The 21,145-nt window shown below is 41.2% G+C and overlaps 1 protein-coding gene across 2 annotated transcripts; it reads left to right on the top strand.

The window, feature by feature from the left end:
- Nucleotides 1-3,858: 3,858 nt before the first annotated feature.
- Nucleotides 3,859-19,777, top strand: LOC121277302 (fructose-1,6-bisphosphatase 1-like). Of its 2 annotated transcripts, none has more exons than XM_041186587.1 (7): nt 3,859-4,180; nt 11,151-11,316; nt 12,179-12,271; nt 14,972-15,112; nt 17,167-17,304; nt 17,389-17,508; nt 19,310-19,777. In XM_041186587.1, the coding sequence occupies exons 1-7, from the start codon at nt 4,011-4,013 to the stop codon at nt 19,499-19,501; spliced, it is 1,020 nt and encodes a 339-aa protein (XP_041042521.1). In that variant the 5' UTR covers nt 3,859-4,010; the 3' UTR covers nt 19,502-19,777. The 2 variants fall into 2 exon arrangements, with proteins under 2 accessions (XP_041042521.1, XP_041042522.1); XM_041186588.1 differs by having other exon boundaries at nt 18,973-19,476.
- The last annotated feature ends 1,368 nt before the right edge of the window (nt 19,778-21,145 follow it).

The raw sequence follows: 21,145 nt of genomic DNA, 5'->3' as shown, positions 1-21,145 counted from the left end.
GAGCTGCAAATGCTTCTGGCTGAGGCGATAGCGCCGGCATGCCAACACACTGACGTCAACACTGATAGGATGGCGGCCGCCATGGAGACCTTGGCCTAGGATATTGGTCTTGCACTGCTGAGCAAGCAGAACTCCATCACTGATGGCATAGTTGGCCTCCAACTGTGTGTACGTGAGAGGGATGTGGGTCAACTTGATCTCACTTCAGATAACCCAGGGGTCCTCCAGCACCCATAGGGAGGAGGATCAGCTCTGAACAAGGTCAAATAGGGATGGGCAATAAATGCTGGCCCAGCCAGTGACACCAACATCCCATGAATGAATAAAAAATGGTGCACACCCTGGGGTCATCTACCTAGGTGACTCTGGGCGTGTCTGGCCCAACTGAATCCCCTCTTTCTGTGACACCAGCAGCTCCAGCTCCACAGGCCAAGGAGGGTGCCACTGCCACACAGCAGGACCCCTCAGACAGGCAGGAGTCAGACACTCACAGAGGCTATGTGAAGATCTATGGAGTGTCGTCTCTGCATGTCGTCATCATCCTCTTGGAATCGAGCAACTATTAGGGCATCTGCTATGTCTGCTATGTCTCCCTGACATGAGCCTTATCACAGAGGGTATGTATGCTGCCATCAACCAGACTGGAGCCAAATGTTCACAGATGTCGTTATCATCCTCCACTAATCTAGCAGCTATGAGGGCCTCCCAAGCGCGCCAGCCTCGTCTGGCCAGTGCGATGGCCTCATCCCCAGCATCGTTGCCTTCCTGGACCCCCTCACCCCCATCCATGTCAACGTCCTCCTCTTCGGAGGAGGCATCCAGCTCCTCCATCTCCTATTCAGCCAGCTCCTCTCCCTGTTGCAGCACCAGGTTGTAAAGGGTGCAGCAAGCCTCATTATACCTTGGCTCTTCTGCAATCTGAAGCTGCCGCAAAGGTTTCATCAGCCATGTCCTCTGTGGGTAGCCCTTGTCCTGAGGTCCATCCCTGCAGCCTCTGTGGACCTTGAAAGATGTCAGGGATCTGAGACCGAATGAGAATTTAGGAATCGTACAAGCTCCCTGGGAATTGTGCGCAGACCTGCAGGATGTGTTTGTGGTGATCTCACTACGGCTGAACATTCAGTGAGTGGAAGCCCTTGCAGTTGACATAGTTGATTGCTTGTTGCCACAGAGATCTGAGCGCCAACTGAGTGCAATTGATGGCACCCCTGCACCTGTGGAAAAGCAGAGATCTACGCAAATCCCAGTGGCCTACCTGATTCCAGGCAAAATGCACAAAGTTCTGTGCCTTCGCGAAGAATGGCGTCCATGACCTCCTGGATATATTTGTGCATGGAGGTTGCAAGATCCCGCACAGCTCACCTGTGGAGCCCTGGAAGGAACCACTGACATAAAAATTGAGTATCGTGGTCACTTCCACGTACACTGGCAGTAGATGCCCTCCATGTCCCCATGGCATCAAATCCTGCAGCAGGTGACATTTGTGACCAACCAGTTCCCTAAACATGTGCAGTCTTTGGTGACACTCGTTCTCAGTCATCTACAGGAATGACAGGCGCCTTCTATAGACCCTGGCCCTAGCAAAGCGCCTGCGAGCGACAGCTCTCTGTGGATCCTCAGCTGCGCGTGTAGCAGGCCCTGCTGCCCATTCATCTTGAGGGAGGTGCTCCTCCCTTCGCTGAGCCAGGTGCCTCAGCTGCTCTCTTCTTCTTCTTCACTGCTCCCTGTAAGTCATGAGGCATACCGCTAAATCACCAGGCTCCATGATCCTGATGTTCCTTGGTTAAGTCTGAAGGTCCCTTCATGCATGCAGGAGAGTGCTGGCCACCACTTGGATTGCCAGTGTGTAGTTCGCTTATTGGCTGCCCGAAACCCCACCCACCTCTGCCCCACTCCACTTGATATATTGGCGGCAGCTTCACCCACTGGACTGCATGCTGTGCTCTCAGCTCAGGCGCAGGCATTCTCCTAACCCACACTGCAAGGCTGCACTGTTTGCTCAAACCATGATGGTTACTAGTCCAGATCTTAATAAAGACATTGCAAGGGGCTGCGAGCACCTCCACCAGTGACTGCGCCATGGCCACCTTTCACAAGGGGATTGTACAACTTGCTCAGTCGGCCAGTTGCACTGCTGCCCCATAAAACACACGTTAATTTGCAGTCTGCGCCTGAGGGGTGAAAGGTTCTGCAGAATTTGGTGGCACTTTCATGCTTTTGCGTTGCTTGAGTGGGCAGAACAGCTTCAGAGGCCCCACTCCAAGCATGTCAATGGTCTCAGCTGCAGAAGTTTTTCCAAGTGCTTGGCTGCTTCCCTCACCAACCCCCCTCCCCACCTCCCCTCAACCCCCGTCATGTGCTTGAGTATTTCTTTTAGTCTGTCTGTGCTGCCTTGCCCGCACCCCCCACCACCGCCCCCTCTCCCTCACCTCAGTCTGACTCACACTGACGCACTGCCTTGAAAGCCAGCTGGGAAAAAGTGGCTTGCCTGTGCCCCCCTTGAATGCCCTGCGCCTCATCCTCGATGTCCTGTGGGTGATGCTCGCGAGCGCTGAGCAAGGCTGTGTGTACTCACCTCTGAGCTCTCCTCGACATTCAGATCACCAGGCGTAAGCTTTTTAAAGGCAGTCATGAAGCACGCTGTTCTGAATTCACGCTGCCGTGGGCAGTGAATTTGACGTGGAGGTGATGATTCCGGCGAGTAGGGCTTATAATTAGATGCAAATGTATTAAAATGTTGTTCTCAACATCGGCAGCAGGCAACGCAACCCACCATGGAGGGGTGGAGCAGACAGTCACAAACTAGTTTCACAACAGCGTAAAACTGATTTTTGGCCTTCTCGCCATATTATCTGCTCACACCCGCTATGACGCTCGACGCCAATGGGGCTGGAAAATTCTGGCTAAGAACTGAGTGTTAAAGATAGAATCTGGGGCTTAGAACTCCATTTAACAGCCTCTTAACATATTCAGATGTCACACCTGCCTGTCCCACAGGAGTTTCCCGTATGCTCATGAAAGCACTTCAGTTAAATTTGGCAGTCAGTGAGTTCCTGCCAGCTTGCTCACAGGTTGGCTCTCCCCCTACCCCCCCACCGACCCAACCCTTTTAACCTGCTGCCTGCATAGATAGCCACATACCATGGCAGGTTAAAATTAATCCCCATAGCGTACAAGATCAATGTGGGGGGGGGGGGGGGATTGAGCACTTCTAACATATTTTCTATGTCTCAGGGATAAGTTCACTTAAGCAAAATATTCAATCAAATTTACAGTTCTACACTCCTCACATTGCATAAAAAGTTTTAAATTTCATTTCAAGATGATACATTTGTCCTTGGGAGAAGGGAACAAAAAAGTGGGGATTCCAGTCAATTTTTGAAAAAAGACTTTCAAGAACTGTAAGATGCCACAGAAGCATTAAGATCTCACCGTCTGATAAGATCATCTCACAGTTGGATTGGGCACGTGTTAGGCGATTCCCTGAGCTTTAAAATAAACTGACAGCAGTTCCAGGCTCCAACACGTTCGGTAAACTGGCTGTTAACTTTACGATTCAAATATAATGACACGGGTGGTATTGAATGCTTATCACAAAAGGATACAGTATACTAGAATATAGTATACATCATTACAGTAATCCATTATAGGAATGGACAGCTGTGTTTTAAATATGCAAATAAGCATTGCAACAAAAATATATTTCAAAAAGCAACATGAATATACCAGATGCAGTTCCACTTCTTTATTGCCATTTCTACGTGAACTTTACCCAAATTCAATGAGAGTGTTTCCACTCAGCTTGATTTGATTTGCTGTCTGAAGGAGTCCTTCCTCTTTCGTAGGCTGGACCTTGGCAGGATTGGTTAAAAATACTGACATGAAAGGTGCCTCCCTCCAGATGGTGTGGCTTTTTAAGTTGCTTCCTTCAACTCCGTGATTCTCTTTCTTTCCCTGTCTCACTGTGTATTTCTTAGTTGAAGGGTTTAAGCGAGTAGCTGGGAAGCAGCATGTCAGACCGCGCTACTTTCGATACCAACCTTGTCACGGTGACCCGCTTCATGCTAGAGGAGGGAAGAAAGGCGAAAGGCACCGGAGAATTGAATCAACTTCTCAGCGCTATTTACACCGCTGTCAAAGCCATCTCATCGGCCGTCAGGAAGGCTGGTATCGCGAACCTGTAGGTATCCTGTCTGGAAATAACCCCATCCTGCAAACCTTAACCGCAAGGGAGCCTTGTGAAATATCTCACAGGTCGAATTATTATTCAACTCCTTAATGCAGCCATTTTCTGTACTTGGAATGGTGTTGCACAGTTTTGGAAAGCTTGTAGCGTGTTTTCACTTTGTTTTGCTCATCCGCCCTACAGCTAGATTGTGTTCTTCGGTTTTTAATGGGTTGTAGCCTGATTTTGACCTAAAGCTTAAGAAACAGATGTGCAAAGCTTTGGAGCAGCTACTCTTGCAGGAATTAAATGGGCCATAAAATTTTAAGTTTCCCAAAACGTAGTTAGAATATTGCAACACATGCATCCAAACCCCACTAAACCACGTCAGATGTTGATCCGTGATAGCTTATGGCTCAATACTGACTGATGTATTTTTGACGTGCCAGGTGGCAACATTTTCATGCACTTTCTAAATATCTTTAGTGCAATGCAAGTGTCTTTTTTTAAAAAACACTAGTTGATTTGGAGTTACATTCAGTCCTTTGAGTGTTTTGAAAAGTTGGGAGGTGTGTCCTGCGGATCTCCCAATCGGAGAGCACAGTTTATACAATAGGAAGTGCTGCCTCGTGCTTACACTGCCTCGATAGAAGATCCTTTTACCTATTATATCCAAACAATACCTACCCACCCTCTGTTTAACATCACCAACTCACTAATTTAAAGATCTCTGTAAATGATGTAATTTCTGATCTGGCAAGTGTCTCTGTGGTTTAAATTTTACAATTTTGTCCTTTATCACTGTACACCACTAATAACAGCTCCCATTGTGAGCTTACATTTCCAGTGTCACTCTTGAATGTACCATCTATTTAATATTGAAATTCCACCATCAATTTAAAAAGGTGTGGTTATTTTAATACGATCTGATAAAGTTTCATTGAAACATTTTTGAATGCTTTCCAAAAAACATCCTGTTCACAAAAGAATCTTAACTTTCAAAACTGAACTATCCCCACTGACATAACAACAGAAAATGTTGGAAGTACTCAGCAGGTCTGGCAGCATGTTTGGAGTGAAAAACAGGGTTAGCATTTCTGTCTGTGAGCTTTGTTATGCCCACTGACCTCTTTTTCAATGTAATTCTTCAACAATTGAACAATACTAAAACAGCTCTGACAGTCAGTATTAGCAGTTACCATTCACAGGGCAACTAAAAGATCAAAAACCCAGAAATTCCATTCAGAATTATTTGAAAAGGGTCCATGAAATTACTTTTTTTCCCCTTTCTGCAGTTCTGTTTTGCTACATTTCCTGATCTGTTTGACTATACTCAGTGTGCCTTGACACACATCATGTACAGGATATGCATTGTAAAATCTAATCCATTGCAAGCCATGTGTTAATGGGTAACACTTTAATAAATGACTGCACAGCACATATGAGGTTAAACCCCTCCATTTCAAACGGAGGAATGACGATCAGTCAGGTTCTTGCCTGTCAGGAATGGATCCCTTAAAATTGTAATAATTTTTCTTCTATTAATGTTCATACTAAGGGATTTCTACGTCTCATTAGATTTAATGGAAAAGCCTGAAAAATAACAAAGCTATGAGACATTAGAGGTGGACTGGCTGCATCTGCTATTGTCTGACCAAAGATATCTACAGTGTACAGGTTCAGGTTAGGCAGGGAAGCAGTTACAGTGCTGTGTCATCTGCATCTAGGAGATCTAAAGCTAAATCTCCTCCATAGGGAGGGCACTTCCAGTAACAGCCAAGGTGCCTGTGGCCTCGATGTTTATGCCTCTGATTCCTTCCAGGAAACATTTGCTGTATGTGCAAATTAGCCACCTGCATATGTATCAAATGGGTAACAGATACATTATTAAGCAGGATGAACACTTTCACCTCAGCAAGCCAGCATTGCTAGATTTCCAAAAGTATTAGCCATCTTTGGTACCCATAAGGCCATCTGAGCATCTATGCAAATACAGTGGCTGACCTGAACAGAAGGAACTTTTTTCCAACATGTTCAGTGACTTCCAACAATGTGTTGTGCAGGCTAATGCCTATATACCAGGCAACAATCACAATACTTTCATATTAAGGCAATCATCGATACTGGGCATCTTTAAAAGTAATGGGTGACTGGAAGAATGACCTGGGTGGCTTCCCTCCATGTTCTAGGAATTTGAGAGTTCTAGCCCCTACTCTTGTCTTGTTGACAATGATGAAGCCATTTAAATAGATGCAGAGCCCCTTTAAATTCTGGTCAACTGTGTTCCACGTTCAGGTGCTCCCCCAAGCAGTTCAATGCCCAGGAAAGCACTTGCATTGAGCAGGTACTTTATTCAGACCCCAAATATGAGGAGGAAATGGCTTTGCAAATACACTCATGTAGCACACATATCCCATTTCCTCCTGATTCAGATTTAATTGGTAACTCATACATTAAAGTTTATAGTACCTTTTTAATAAGATTGCTTAATAATTGTAAAATCCAGTTTGTGTATCTGGGAGTGCTGTATTGACTAGTTTCACCATTGTGAATCAAAGGGATAGATCATTTCCGAAAGAGAGTTAGATTTTATTTTTCTGCAAACCAGAACCTACAGACTTCAAATTTCAAAATGTGGATTTAATGGGTGGCTTTCAATCTATGCTTAGTGTGATTAGTGTGCAGCTATCCTTTCTTTGGAGAGACAGAATTTTAATTGAGTTATGTGTACTGCCCTGTCTTGGATAACTAATGAGACCTGGGCTGTGGCAACATGTAGTATGTATGCTGGTGTGGCGACTTTCCTGATAGCTTGCAAAGTTTATTTCTGAAATCATGTTTCATGTTGGAGTGTTTTTTGTTTAGCTTGGTCAAAAGTTGCATTCTGTATCAGCAGGACTTTTTAAACTGTTGCAATGAGGATAGAAAATATTTGCCCAGCAATTAATTATTAGCTTATTCCAAAGTCTCAACAGATTATGCCTCTGAAAGCTACTACTTTTATAGAACATTAACAAAATATAGTTTAATATTTTGAACAAAGAGACTCATTGTTTCACATTTCAGTTATGCAATGCACTCTGTGCCATTTTGGACATTTGCAAGAATTTCATGTTCCGCATAAAATGTGGAGAAGCAATATTCATTTGACTGCTATAAAGAACAGTAGAAAGTGAAGGGATTGAACATATCTTTCTTCAGTAATTCTCTCTCTCTCTCTTTTCCCCCTCATCTTGCCGACTTCTGCAAGGCATGTGGTAGATAAGAATGCAAGACCTAAAAGTGTCAGGTTTGTCTGAAATAAAATCATAGCAGAACCTACTGTGAAATGTCTCATTGTTAGTGTGGCTTGTTCCTTTTATTGATATAATACTTTCTTCTAGTACTTTTTAAAATCCATATGATGTTGGAAGCGAGCTGTTTGTGAAAATTATAATAGACTGATACAGACATGACAAATGTCTAATTTCCTGGGGGCAAAGTAACACAAAACGAACGCCAACAGGAATCAAAAATCAACTTGTAGCTGTTAAGTCTAAGGAATTCTTTCTTTGCTGACATATTGGACTATCTTCTAAATTGCAAAATGTACCAGAGTTGAAAGAACAATGCTTTTTCTTGTTTATTATTCAATGGGATGTGGGTGTCGCTGGCTAGGCCAGCATTTATTGCCCATCCCTAACTGCTCTTGAGAAGGTGGTGGTGAGTTGCCTTGAGTGGATGCATTCCTAGTGGTGTGTGTACGCCCACAGTGCTGTTAGAGAGGGAGTTCCAGGATTTTGACCCAGTGACAGTGAAGGAAAGGCAACATGTTTCCAAGTCAGGATGGTGAGTGGCTTGGAAGGGAACTTCCAGGTGGTGTTCCCATGCTGCTGCTGCCATTTTTCTTCTAGATGGTAGTGGTCATGGGTTAGGAAGGTGCTGCCTAAGGAGTCTTGGTGAATTCCTGCAGCGCATCTTGTAGCTGGTATATGCTGCTGCCACTGTTCATCAGTGGTGGAAGGTGTGAATGTTTGTGGATGTGGTGCCAATCAAGTGGGTTGCTTTAAACTGGGTGGTGTTGAGCATTGAGTGTTGTTGGAGCTGCACTCATTCAGGTGAGTGGAGAGTATTCCATCACACTCCTGACTCATGCTTGTAGAAGATGGACAGGCTTTGGGGAGTCAGGAGGTGAGTTACTTGCTGCAGGATTCCTAGCTTCTGACCTGTTCTTGTAGCCACAGCATTTATATGGCTAGTTCCAGTTCAGTTTCTGGTCAATGGTAACCCCCAGGATGTTGATAGTGGAGAATTCAGTGATGGTAATACCTTTTGAATGTCAAGGGGCAATGGTTAGATTCTCTCTTGTTGGCTAAGGTCATTGCCTGGCACTTGTATGGTGTGAATGTTACTTGCTAATTGTCAGCCCAAGTCTGGATATTATCCAGATCTTGCTGCATTTGGACAAGGACTCAGTATCTGAGGAGTCGTGAATGGTACTGAACATTCTGCAAGGATCAGTGAAAATCCCCATTTCCGACCTCATGACAGAAGGAAGGTTACTGACGAAGCAACTGAAGATGGTTGGGCCTAGGACACTAGCCTGAGGAACTCCTGCAGTGGTCTCCTGGAGCTGACATGACTGACCTCCAATAACCACATCCACCTTCCTTTGTGTTAGATATGACTATATTGCACTAGCAACAGAAAGTCAGTATATTTAAAACATTTACTGGGTTCATTTTGTTTGCACAGCTTGCCTGCACCATTAAAATGAGGTTGAAAACCAAATTGGTTTGGCCTTCGGACAACCGGTGGAGCAAATGCTCTGCTGAATTTGTGTCCATTGTGGCCAAAAGTAAAATTTCTGTCTGTCTGTGTCTGGTGTTTAGCACATCCATCACACAAACGTTACGCATTCAATATTGGTGCCACTTTTGTACTTAATTGGTTCAACATTTTAAGAAATCAGTAACCAACTTAGTAGTTATGAAGAAGCCGCATCTTCGAAAATACAAAAGAAAGTGACTAATTTTGCTTGTGTCCCCTCACCTTGTAACCTGGGCAGTATCTGAGATATACTGACACCAATAAACATCAATGTTCCTTCAGCAATTAACTTTGATATGGCCTCAGTGTCTGTGTATTTATACCATTAAGATTTGTAATTTTGAAGCGCAGGTGAAATTGTATATAGAAGAGAAATTTTTTTGTGTGTGCTTTGCAGGATGTGACACTGTTTTCCCCCTATCTGAAGTTTTAATTTATGCTGGAATGCAGTTCCACAGAAACCATTTGCCTACCTCATTCAGTGAGCATTCCTCACATGTGATACTTGACAGAGGGTTTTGGTAGTTAATTTATCCAAACCAGATTCATCAAAAGTTTACCACCATTCACTTGAGTTCACCTCCCTCACATCACCTTATGGAGAGTAGGCACTGAGTAGCAGTGAGGCACAAAGTTCAAACCAACTTGGAGTGGTCAGGATGGTTGGAAGTGGGGGTTCTGCCTGGGAGGGAGAGGGATATAATTGTCGTTGGATCTTTTGCATCTATGTTACAAGGCAGATGGATCTTTGGTTTAATGCCTCGTCTCAAGGTTGGTACCTCTGGCAGTGCAGCAATCCGTCAGAACAACATTGGAATGTCTGGATTATTTCCTGAAGTCTCTGGAGTGAGATTTCAGACTTGGGTAACAGTACTGTAGACATCATCCACAAACTCAGGATGCCCCAAGCCTTTTACAACCACAAAGTTCTTTTTGAACTGTCACAATATAGGGAAAATCCCATATCAGATGTTTACCTATATATAAAATGGAATATGCAACAACATGACTACCAACTTTAATATACTATTAATAGCGTTTGGTGGCTCCCTCGATGGTTCAGGTAGTGGTCAATAAACCTGTCGGGAAGATCATGCATTCAGTTCTGTCTGTGCCGAATTTGCTGAAATTGCAGTCAGTGTCTCTGAAATAGGGAGAGGGGAGTTTATTCATGTTTATACCTCTGATTGTTATGCACTAACCCCTGCAAAAATCATATACATCTGGATGCCAAAGGAGATCAGAGTAACCCATCATTGCAGCTATAACCCTGACAAGTGCCATTCTTGAGGCTTGCATATGAAGAATGACCATTTGGGCCAGGGCACTAAGGGGTAACTGTTGAAATGAAATTCAGCATGAAATTAATATATTGGGAAAAGAAAAGTTAGGATGGAGAATGCAACTAACATAAAGAAAATACAGATACATCTTTTATACACAAATCTCGTTGGTTTTGCAGTTGCATTTGTGGTATGATGATTCCCAGTCATTCCATCTGACAGCTCTGCAGTCTCCTTCTGCACCTAAAATGTAATTAAACTAAATAATAAAACAAATTACAGTGTGACATTATCCTTCTTAAAGCAACTTTTTTGAGATGCACTAAGTACTCAAGTCTTAATGACAATTTTCATTTGTCTGCAATTCAGACAAAGACAAACTGTAAGCAAGTCATTGTGTCATCGCCCACTAATGCACAATATAATCACAACAAAAATTATCTCCAACTACAAAGGCTCTTCTCCCTTCTTTCTGTTCATTAATGTTGATCAATCCTGAAGACTCTCTTTTTAAAACTAATAATATAGATCACTCCAATCACTTCAACTTCTATTGAGGAGTCATTCGGACTCGAAATGTTAACTGTGTTCCTCTCCGCAGATGCTGCCAGAATTTTTCCAGGTACTTTTTATTTTTGTTTTGGATTTCCAGCATCCGCAGTTTTTTGCTTTTACTCCAATAATATATATCACTCCAAGGCTTGAGGGCATAAATAGGACTATTGATGGAAAGGAGGGCAAATATCCGTATTGGAGTTGCAACTTTAATAAAATGTTACAAAGAACAATATTACTGAGTGTAACATATACTCTGGTATGCAATTTTATAGAAATATATTACTTTGTACATACTCTACTTGAATAATTATGCTAACATTCAAATTATTTTCTAGTTACGGGCTTTCTGGAAGCAGAGTCAACGTGACGGGGGATGAGGTGAAGAAGCTCGATGTACTTGCCAATGAGATGGTAGTCAACATGTTAAAATCCTCCTTCAGTACATGTGTCCTTGTGTCTGAAGAAGAAAATAATGCCATCATTGTGGATGCCAACCAACAGGTCAGTTACTAGGCTACCTTGCCTATTGTAAAAGGCAACATTTTACCTTAAAATTAGAATTCACATTTTTGGGTAAGTACTACTGTAATATATTACACATGATTAATTAATCCATTAAATGCTTTGCAAATTATACCATCTTGCTATAGCCTGTATATTGCTGAAAAAAGAGACATGCTGTTGAAGCTTTTTGTCTTGCATGTATCAAGACAGATGAAAGAATGCCAAACTTCAAAGGGAACAACAATTTATACTGCATGAGAAAAGGGGTGCTGATTGGTTGGAAAGGCAGTTCTGATTGGCCAATACATTACCATAGTGAATACACCAGGGAGCTACTATCCCTCATGCTTCTGTTTATTTCAAAAAAAGGTGCAATGTCTGGACATATTCCTTCTCCCTGCAGAGGACTGGTCCCTGCGGGTAAATATATGTTTTACAATGTCCCAATAACTGGTGGATCATGCCAAATAGCACGTCCTTTCGGCTGTTCCCCACAGGCAGTGTACTGACTATACTCAACCAGCCTGTGCATGTAAAACTCAGAACATTATGTCTAACGTTAGATGTGATTCTGTGTTTGACCTGCATTTGCTGAACAATCCTGAGTGTGCTAACAATTACGCTGACAACCAATTTAAGAATATCAGTCAGGTTAGCAATGTAGCTCACCTACATTTGCTAGAAGCTACATATGTACATTCATATGTGAGATGTAAAAAGTAAACAATCTTAGTTTGCCAACACAAAAATCTGAACTGTTGCAGAATTCTTTAATAATCAATCTCCTTCCAATGCAAGCAATGTTGGATGGAATATGAATCAATTCTGCTGTATTGACAATTCTGTTTTTAATTTTCAGGGGAAATATATTGTCTGCTTTGATCCACTTGATGGCTCTTCCAATATTGACTGTCTTGTTTCCATAGGAACAATTTTTGCCATTTATAAAAAGGTAAAATTTTAATTACTGTAGAATTCTTTACATTTGATTCTTTTAAAAAAAAATCAAATGAGAAAAGTTTAACTGGAAATTCTGTTTTATTTTTGAAAGGTTAAACTTCTTTTCCTCTAGAGTGGCTTCATTTATTGCCGTGGGCGGGTTATGGGGGGTTCACACCTTCAGAATGGCCAACCCAGAGTTGTGCTAACCCAAGGAAAACACTTGATCAACTGGGTGCACAACATCAAATGTAATTGTTGACCAGATTTATCTGCATCTTGGATAAACAACAAAAGTAAAGGTTTTCATGGTAAATGGGAGCAGCTATATTAGTGATTTCATCATGTCATAATCCATTCATTAGATGGGAGATTTTTGGCTATGATGCATCAGATTGTAAGAATGCTATATTCAGTTTTACTCACTTTTTCGTAGTTTAAATTTATCATTAATGAACAGGAATAGAGGTAGGAGCAGAATAAGATAACTATGAAATTCAGGAGTAAAAGTACTTAATACACACATATTACATTTGATAGAAATGACCGTGTAAAACTAATAGCAATGATAAATTTTGCCAAGCCATAATAAAATATTAATATTAAAAATAAAATCTGAGTAATAAAGTAGTTTGATTATAGTAGTTGAGGAAATAAGCTGTAAAATTTTATGTATGTTTTCTTCTTTGCCTTGCCATTTGTTTGTACTTCATTCGATTTTTGTCTTCATTTGCCAGATCAGCTAAGCCTTTCTGACCAACTATGCAATTTGTTACCTACTTTAGTTACCTGCTACTATTCTTAAGGGTAAAAATTCTGATTAATAAAATTTAAGTGAACAGGTGAAAACACTCAGAGGAATGCAATACAAGTGCACCAATGTTTGAACATGGACTTTGCTGATTGGAATTACGTGACTTTTCTACCAAACTATCAATATGAGGGTCAGTTTGGCTCAGTTGCTCTCATTGGCTCAAAAGATTTTGAAATTGGGACTTACTCCATGTTCTGTTACTTATCCAATCCTTTAGCTTCTTTAACAATTGATCCTATTCAGTATCTTATTGCCCATTAATATATTGCAGGAAATGTAAATTATCAAGAAATATTCTTCAATCATTGTCCTATTCCCTTCCATTGTTTATATTCTAATGACCATGACCAGGGCCCTTTTTTATTTTCTTATCTCTTGAGAATGGTATATTTAACTTTTCAGTTTGCCAATCATCAGCTATTCGAGAGACTAGTTCTGTAATATTCAAAAATCATTGCTTGTTCTTCTGATGAACTAGTGGGTGTAGACATTGCTAGATGTTGAGTTCCAGGATAAATTCCCATTGCTAAGTTTGACACTCTCAGTTAGGGCATCAGTTCAGACACAACGGTAGACGCTGCTCCTGGACCAGTACTTGAGCACAAAAGAGGGAGGGGGGAATAAGTCATTCCTTGTTTGCTAGCCAGTGGCTGATTGGAAAGCACTTGTGGACTTCAGGTGAAGACAGGGTCAGGTTCAGCTACAACATGCAAAAGCAAAATACTGCAGGTGCTGGAAATCTGAATATTACAAACAGAAAATGCTGGAAAGACTCAGTGGGTCAGTTAGCATTTGTAGAGAGAAACGGAGTTAATGTTTTAGGTCTAATGACCTTACATGAGATTCTAATGAAAAGTCATCAACCTGAAACGTTAACCCAGTTTCTCTCTGCCTTATCTACTGAATGTTTCCAACATTTTCAGGTTGAGCTTATTTGCCTTCTGCTGTCCAGTGGGCTGCTGACACTGACTCTTCAACCTCACGCATTAAGAATGGCCATTTGAGTGAGATACTGGAAGGCTGTGGAATTCCACCTGCCAGTGTCTGTACTATGGAGGCAAACAGATGGAAGAAGGGGAGAAAAACATTAATGCTACATGATTGTCAAGAGTAATTCAAGGATGGAGATTCTTGTGGTTAGTGATGAAGCAAGGACACTCACTGCTGACCTCAAAAAAAGCTGTGCTTAATGACCTCACAGTTTCTGTGGTAAGAACTTTACCTCAACCTTGAAGTGGGTTGCAGCATTCTTTAATGGGGTTTCCCAGTGTCAGCTGCAATGGCATCATCAGGCTGTCCGAGCTGTCATCACATTAAAGAATTCTCAGAGAGATTCAGCCGGAAAATGAAAACACCAGCAGCCAAATCGCTTCTAAAAGAATTTTAGAGAGCAAAATAAAGATCAAGACATTCAAATGGATTAAGGTAGAAGCTGAAATATCATTTAAAAACTTTTTAAAGGCCCATTAATTAGTCATCATTGATACATTTAGCAACACTCAAGTATAAAATTATATTTTCAGAGCCAGTTTGTTTGACCAGCAACAGTTGTTACTCAGGTCGCTGTTTAAAAGCCCAATTACACCTCATTAAACAACGCTTAACTTTTTATGAGGTTTTTAAACTGTGATGAGAGAACAGAAAAGGAGTTCTCTCCAGATCAATTGATTTAGCTGATTGCTGCCTCTGGGGGATGGGGTCCACAGTGCAGCCTGTGGCAGGGCAGTAAATGACAGACCACAGCTTCCTAATATCTGCTGACAAGCTTGCAGTCAAAAACATGCAAATTCCAAGTCAATGTTAATTTTCATCCATGCATTGTTTATACTGTAACTTGTAGCATCTTTGTTTACCTTTGTAATAGTTCAATCTGATAACACCATTCTCTTTTTTATTAAGAAATCTGATGGCCAGCCAAGTGAAAAAGATGCTTTGCAGTCAGGCCGTGACATCGTAGCAGCTGGCTATGCTTTGTATGGCAGTGCCACCATGCTGGTATTATCCTCAGGAAATGGAGTGAACTGCTTCATGCTGGATCCAGTAAGATCTTGTAATGTTCATTTTGTTTGTCAAAAGTCAGTGTCATAAATGCACTTTAATTGTGACTGTCAAATTTCAGTCAAATCTGCTCATGATTTGTAAACTAGTAAACTCAGTGCTCAATAGCGTTTTCACCCTCTATTCCATTCAATCACATATAATCATTATGTTTTCATATTCCAACATGGACAAAAATTGATATGTAATCACTGACCAATTGGCATTCCCCTGAGGTTTTACAGAATCATAAATCAGTACTAAGAAAGGTATCTCTAATTTTCATATCAATAATTGGGGAAGATCCACAAAGATCATTGATTGCTGAGTGCACAGTCTGCCTGCAGCTAGAAAATCACAAGCCAGTGTTGATGTTGTTGGAGGCAGCCATTGAGGTTTACTGGTGGTAGTGTCATGTGTCCAGTGGCAAATCTGAGTAAGAGAAACCACCTTACGGCTCTCTGCACTTTATACGTGTTATAAAACTGGTTTCCAGTCGAGGCTATATGCATGTGATTATAAATGCAAAGTTTAATTTGAAAAAAAAAAATTGCCTGCATTTTAAACAATCACATTCTCATTTACAAATATGCTATCTTTACAAGTACAATTAAGGCCAATATTTACCAACAAGAAATTCACTATAGCTGATGATAACTGTGTAGCTGTTCCTCCAGTAGCATTTGGATGAACTGTAGGACCCAGATTTTTGCAGAGTCGTGGAGACTCCAAGGACCTTACAAAATGGTGGACACTCTTGGACCAGAAGTTCCACCCCCATTTCTGACAGATCCAGTTTTCACAATAGGAGAAAGGGGGAAGTACATGACTCACACATGAGGGAAACCCAAACTCACTGCTGAGTTCAAACAAGCCCCTGTTTCACTGCAGCAAGGGTCTTACCCTACAGTGTAAGAGTTACCAATCTTGAGTGGAGTCTTAAATGTTCTTGAAGTACAGATATGGTCAATAAAACTATCAAGCAGTGAAGTTATTTAAATGTCCATCCCTTTAAAAATTGGAAAAATCTGCCAGCCTGTGTCAGTGATGGTTGGAAATAAAAACTGTTCTAGCAATTTCAATAGCTGTTTGTTGACTTAACACTAAGTGCTATCATTATAGCATTATTCATGCTTAGCTGCTTTCCACAACCTATCATTATCACGGAAGGGGGGGGTCCTAAGATTACAGTTTGATTGACAGCTCAAATAAGATATTAAAGGATTAGCTGTCTTTGATGTGGGGTTATGAATACAACTGCTTGTTTTTCTAAGAGATTAAGTACTTAAGGGGATTTAAATGTTTCAAATGGGCTTTCATGAAATGGAGTTTTTTTTATACAGTAAAGGCAATAATAGATATTTAGAACTTTATTTTATTTGATCTTAACATGGCTCCTTAGGTCGACCCATGGTGGATACTGGGTGAGTTGGCATGAAGGGTGGAATGGTAAAGGGTAGTAGGTGGGGAACCATGGGTTGGTATGCATGGGCATGGTGTGTGATTGGGGGAGCGGTGGTGGTGTAACAGGTTGTGAGGGGTGAGAGCTAGAGGGTCTAATGCTTAAGGAAACAACTGGGACAAACTCCCAGAGGAATGAGGTGTGACTTTTAAACAGTCTGCCTCGGCACTCAGCAGCCCCTATGGCCGCTTCCCATATGTGTCCTGGGGGTCTCTATCCCAGCCCAAAAGATCCACCATTCAAAGCGGAAAGCAGGGAAATTTCCCAAATCCAACTCCGGACCAAAAATTTAGGCCTACACAGTGCATCTGCCTCCTGATGTGCAGGCAAGCTAATTGTTTAGGTTTAGGCTACCTTGAAAACGACAGGACATGACTACACAAACCCTGTGAATAAAATTTATGGATCCAACTCTGCCATCAGTCATCATCAGCTGTCCAAATTAAAATGCGGCTGAAGTGCAGTCTATTTTACTGGTAGTGTGTAGTTTAAATGCTTTGCAATTGTGTTATAAAATGTTCAGATGTCAGTAACATCCTTAGCTTTGAACTGTGCGTTTATCACTTGCACTGAATTTATTAATTTGTGTAATTAGGCCATCGGGGAATTTGTATTGGTGAACCAGAATGTAACCATGAAGAAGAAGGGGAATATTTACAGCATTAATGAAGGCTATGCAAAGTATTTTGATTCTGCAGTCACAGAGTTTCTAAAGAAGAAGAAATATCCTGAGGTATGGCAAAGAATATCACCTTTATTTAGAGAGTGAACAGCCTCATTGTTCTGGAAGTCACTTTACCTATCTTTTAACCTGCAGGATGGCAGCTCTCCCTACGGTGCAAGATATATTGGGTCTATGGTTGCAGATGTGCACAGGACTCTGATGTATGGAGGAATCTTCCTGTACCCAGCGAATTCAAAAAGTCCCAAAGGAAAGGTATGAAAGAAATCATCCAAATTCTAGCTCTGCAAAATTATCCTACAGAATGCTAAATGCCCACTTGCAAATGCTGGATCACTACCATCTTCTGCACAAGTCTGTTGGCCATCTAAAGAATTAATTGTAGGCATTTAAAGGCATGTTTGTTGGCTATATCTCAGTGATTCACTTAGTGGAATCTTGATGTAGATGTATACTTATAATTCAAAATTGTGTTTGCAATGTTTTTTTGTAGGGTTATTAGTTGCCAACAGTGGTGCCAAACACTAATAAACATACACAGATATAAGGCTTTATAATATCATTGGGTGTTGATTTTCCTGGTAATTTAGGATTATTTCTTTAGAAACCAATCATGAAACCTTTGTGATACAAATATTTTCATATGCTGTATGGTGTGGATGATCAATGGCAGTTTGCATTCATGGAGTCTTCTTGCTGAGCCAAAGCTGAATGAGATTACATGCATTACAAATGTGAATGCCTAGGAGCGAATATGGGAAGAATCTGGGCTTAATGTTCTAAATGTCAGATTTGGAATGCTGAGGGCTGCAGTAGAGTTCTTATGTTATTGGAATAGTAATTCAGAGGCCTGAACAAATGAACTGTAGCCATGAGTGCAAATCCTACCATGTCAACTGGAGAGTTAAAATTAGTTAATTAACTAAATCTAGAAGCTAGTATGGTGACTGTGTGACTACTGGATTGACTTTAAAAACCGATCCGGTTCACTGTCCTTCAGGGAAGGAAAACTGCCAGCCTTACCATGTCTGGCCTGTATGTGATTCAAGACTCTCAGAAATGTGGTTGACTTTTAACTGTCCTCTGAAGTAAGCCACTTAGTTGTTTAAATAGTCAGTTCACCATCACCTTCTCAATAGCAATTAGGGATGGGTAATAAATATTGACCTTGCCAGCAATACCTGCATCTTAGTAGTTTCTGTGCAAAAAAAAAAATTCAATAAATATTTGACGAAAAGCTGAGGGAAGATTTGAATACCTTCATTCTAGTGAAATTTATATGGACCTGAATTTACTGTCAAAACAACAGTGAGGCTAATGATTCTCCCAATTATTTATGCAGAAACTTCAGGAGAAAGCAGATATAAAGTTAAGTGAGAAAATTCGGAGGTTGCTATCCAACTTGTAACAACCAGCTGTTAGCTTCTTAAATTGGCCTCTTGTCCTGCATCACATTCAACAACATAAAATTCTGGAACTTGGGTGATAGGTATGATGCAAAGTCGCCACAATCTGAGTGATAATCCAATTCAGTCTAACTACTGTTTTTAACAGCATGATAAGTCTTTATTACTGCCAAACAACTTATCTGGAACTAAAAGTTAGCTTTTACATATGGCATCTCTCGTTTTTCAGCTTGCAATTGTTGGAGATTTTTTTAAATTGTTTTGCTTTTTGTCTTTTCTCTCAATCCAATCTTTCTTTCTTCTGTACGTTTAGAGTTCACTTTCCTTATGATGTAGTGAGGAACTAGCGAGGGTCAGTCTTCTCCTTTTCTGGGCTCTGCTGTATTAACTGATCTAAGATCTGGCAGTGATGAGACACAGGGCGAGGGAGGAGACAAATCAGCTGGAGATTTTGGATCACCACTCAACAGTGACCTCTATTGGAAATAAGTTTGTATGCTCACTGTGTGATCACCAATGCCTTCTGTGTTCATTGATGGAAAAGTAGTTGCTCGGATGGGATTCCTGATGACGCAAGGAGAATAAACTGAGCAACCATATATTAGAAGCTTTTACATGTCAAACTAACCTTCTGAGTGTTCTCTTTATAGCTTCGACTTTTGTATGAATGCAATCCCATGGCATACATTATAGAACAAGCAGGAGGCATGGCCACAACAGGTACGGAGGCAGTGCTGGATATTAAACCGGAATCCATTCACCAGCGGGCACCAATTGTAATGGGATCCACAGATGATGTTCAAGAATACCTTGACGTTGTAAATAAATACAAATGCAAGTAACTAGAGCCATGCAATGATGGAATATCAATAACAAACTGTGACCAAATACCTGGACCAAACATTGTTATTTTTTCAGTGCAAAGTAACAGTCCAACTTAATAATCCAAATCATATCAGTCATAATATAATTTGATTACTAAAGCTCTTGATGAGATGTGTCTGGGATCGGCATTAATTTTTTGTTTGTCTTTATGTAACTATCTGTACACAAAATCTGTACAACATATATTCATGAAGGAGTCCAAATAAATACTTGGATCAGCTATTCTTCCAGTTCATCTGTTTACTTTGTGACTTTGTTCCACGCAGTGTTTGCTTTGGTGAAAATATGTATTTTGTCTTTTTTAAAAAGTAGAAGTTATTTACAAAATAATTAACAGTTAGTAACAGGATTTAGCTGCAATGTTGATATAATATAGAAGGATACATGTTAACTTTTGGGATACAAGCAATAGGCAGAATTTTCCTAGCCTTTGGAGATGGGGATGACAGGAAAATCAGGAAAAATGCCTGATGTCTCCTGACAGTTCAAGTGCTGATGTTGTGGCAGCTGCTCCCCTGGTAAAGGTGGTACCTCTATTGCCTGCCACTTGGGTCTCAGCAGCACTCTCATTGAAGAAGTAGTGAAGGCTGCCGGTTACACAAGAAATGGACCTTGTATTAGTGATGTGTAATGAGACAGATTTGTTAAGGGAGCTTAAGGTGAAGGAACCCTTAGGAGGAAGCGACCATAATATGATAGAATTTACCCTGCAATTTGAGAAGAAAAAGCTGGAATCAGATGTAACAGTATTACAGTTGAATAAAGGCAACTACAGAGACATGAGGGAAGAGCTGGCCAGAATTGACTGGGAGTTAAGCCTAGCAGGAAAGACAGTGGAACAGCAATGGCAGGGGTTTCTGGGAGTAATTTGGGAGACGCAGCAAAAATTCATTCCTAGGAAGAAGCATACTAAAGGGAGGACGAGGCAACTATGGCTGACAAGGGAAGTCAGGGACAGTATAACAGCGAAAGAGAAAGCATACAATGTGGCAAAGAGCAGTGGGAAACCAGGGGATTGGGAAGCCTACAAAGACCAACAGAGGACAACTAAAAAAGAAATAAGGAGGGAGAAGGTTAAATATGAGGGTAAACTAGCCAGTAACATAAAAGAAGATTGCAAGAGTTTTTTGATATATAAAGGGTAAGAGGGAGGCAAAAGTGGACATTGGGCCGCTGGAAAATGACGCTGGAGTAGTAGTAGTGGGGAACAAAGAAAAAGCGGAGGAACTAAATAGGTATTTTGCATCAGTCTTCACAGTGGAAGACATGAGTAACATCCCCAAAGTTCAAGAGAGTCGGGGGACAGAGGAGAGTATGGTGGCCATTATCAAGGAGAAGGTGCTAGGAAAACTTAAAGGTCTGAAGGTAGATAAATCACCTGGACCAGATGGATTACACCCCAGAGTTCTGAAGGAGATAGCTGAAGAGATAGTGAAGGCGTTAGTGGTGATCTTTCAGGAATCACTGGAGTCAGGGAGGGTCCCAGAGGACTGGAAAATCGCTAATGTAACCCCCCTGTTTAAGAAGGGAGTGAGGCAAAAGACGAGAGATTACAGGCCGAGTACCCTGACCTCGGTCGTTGGTAAGATTTTAGAGTCCAC

Source organism: Carcharodon carcharias, chromosome 4 (genome assembly GCF_017639515.1).
Source record: "Carcharodon carcharias isolate sCarCar2 chromosome 4, sCarCar2.pri, whole genome shotgun sequence".
NCBI lineage: Eukaryota > Metazoa > Chordata > Chondrichthyes > Lamniformes > Lamnidae > Carcharodon > Carcharodon carcharias.
This window is presented reverse-complemented; position numbering and strand designations above follow the sequence as displayed.

Excerpts from the sequence above, each read along its gene's own strand:
- LOC121277302 (XM_041186587.1), top strand. The coding sequence starts at position 4,011 with ATGTCAGACCGCGCTACTTTCGATACCAACCTTGTCACGGTGACCCGC. Across the intron at positions 11,317-12,178 it reads TTGTGGATGCCAACCAACAG|GGGAAATATATTGTCTGCTT; the intron begins GTCAGTTACTAG and ends TTTAATTTTCAG. Across the intron at positions 15,113-17,166 it reads ACTGCTTCATGCTGGATCCA|GCCATCGGGGAATTTGTATT; the intron begins GTAAGATCTTGT and ends TTGTGTAATTAG.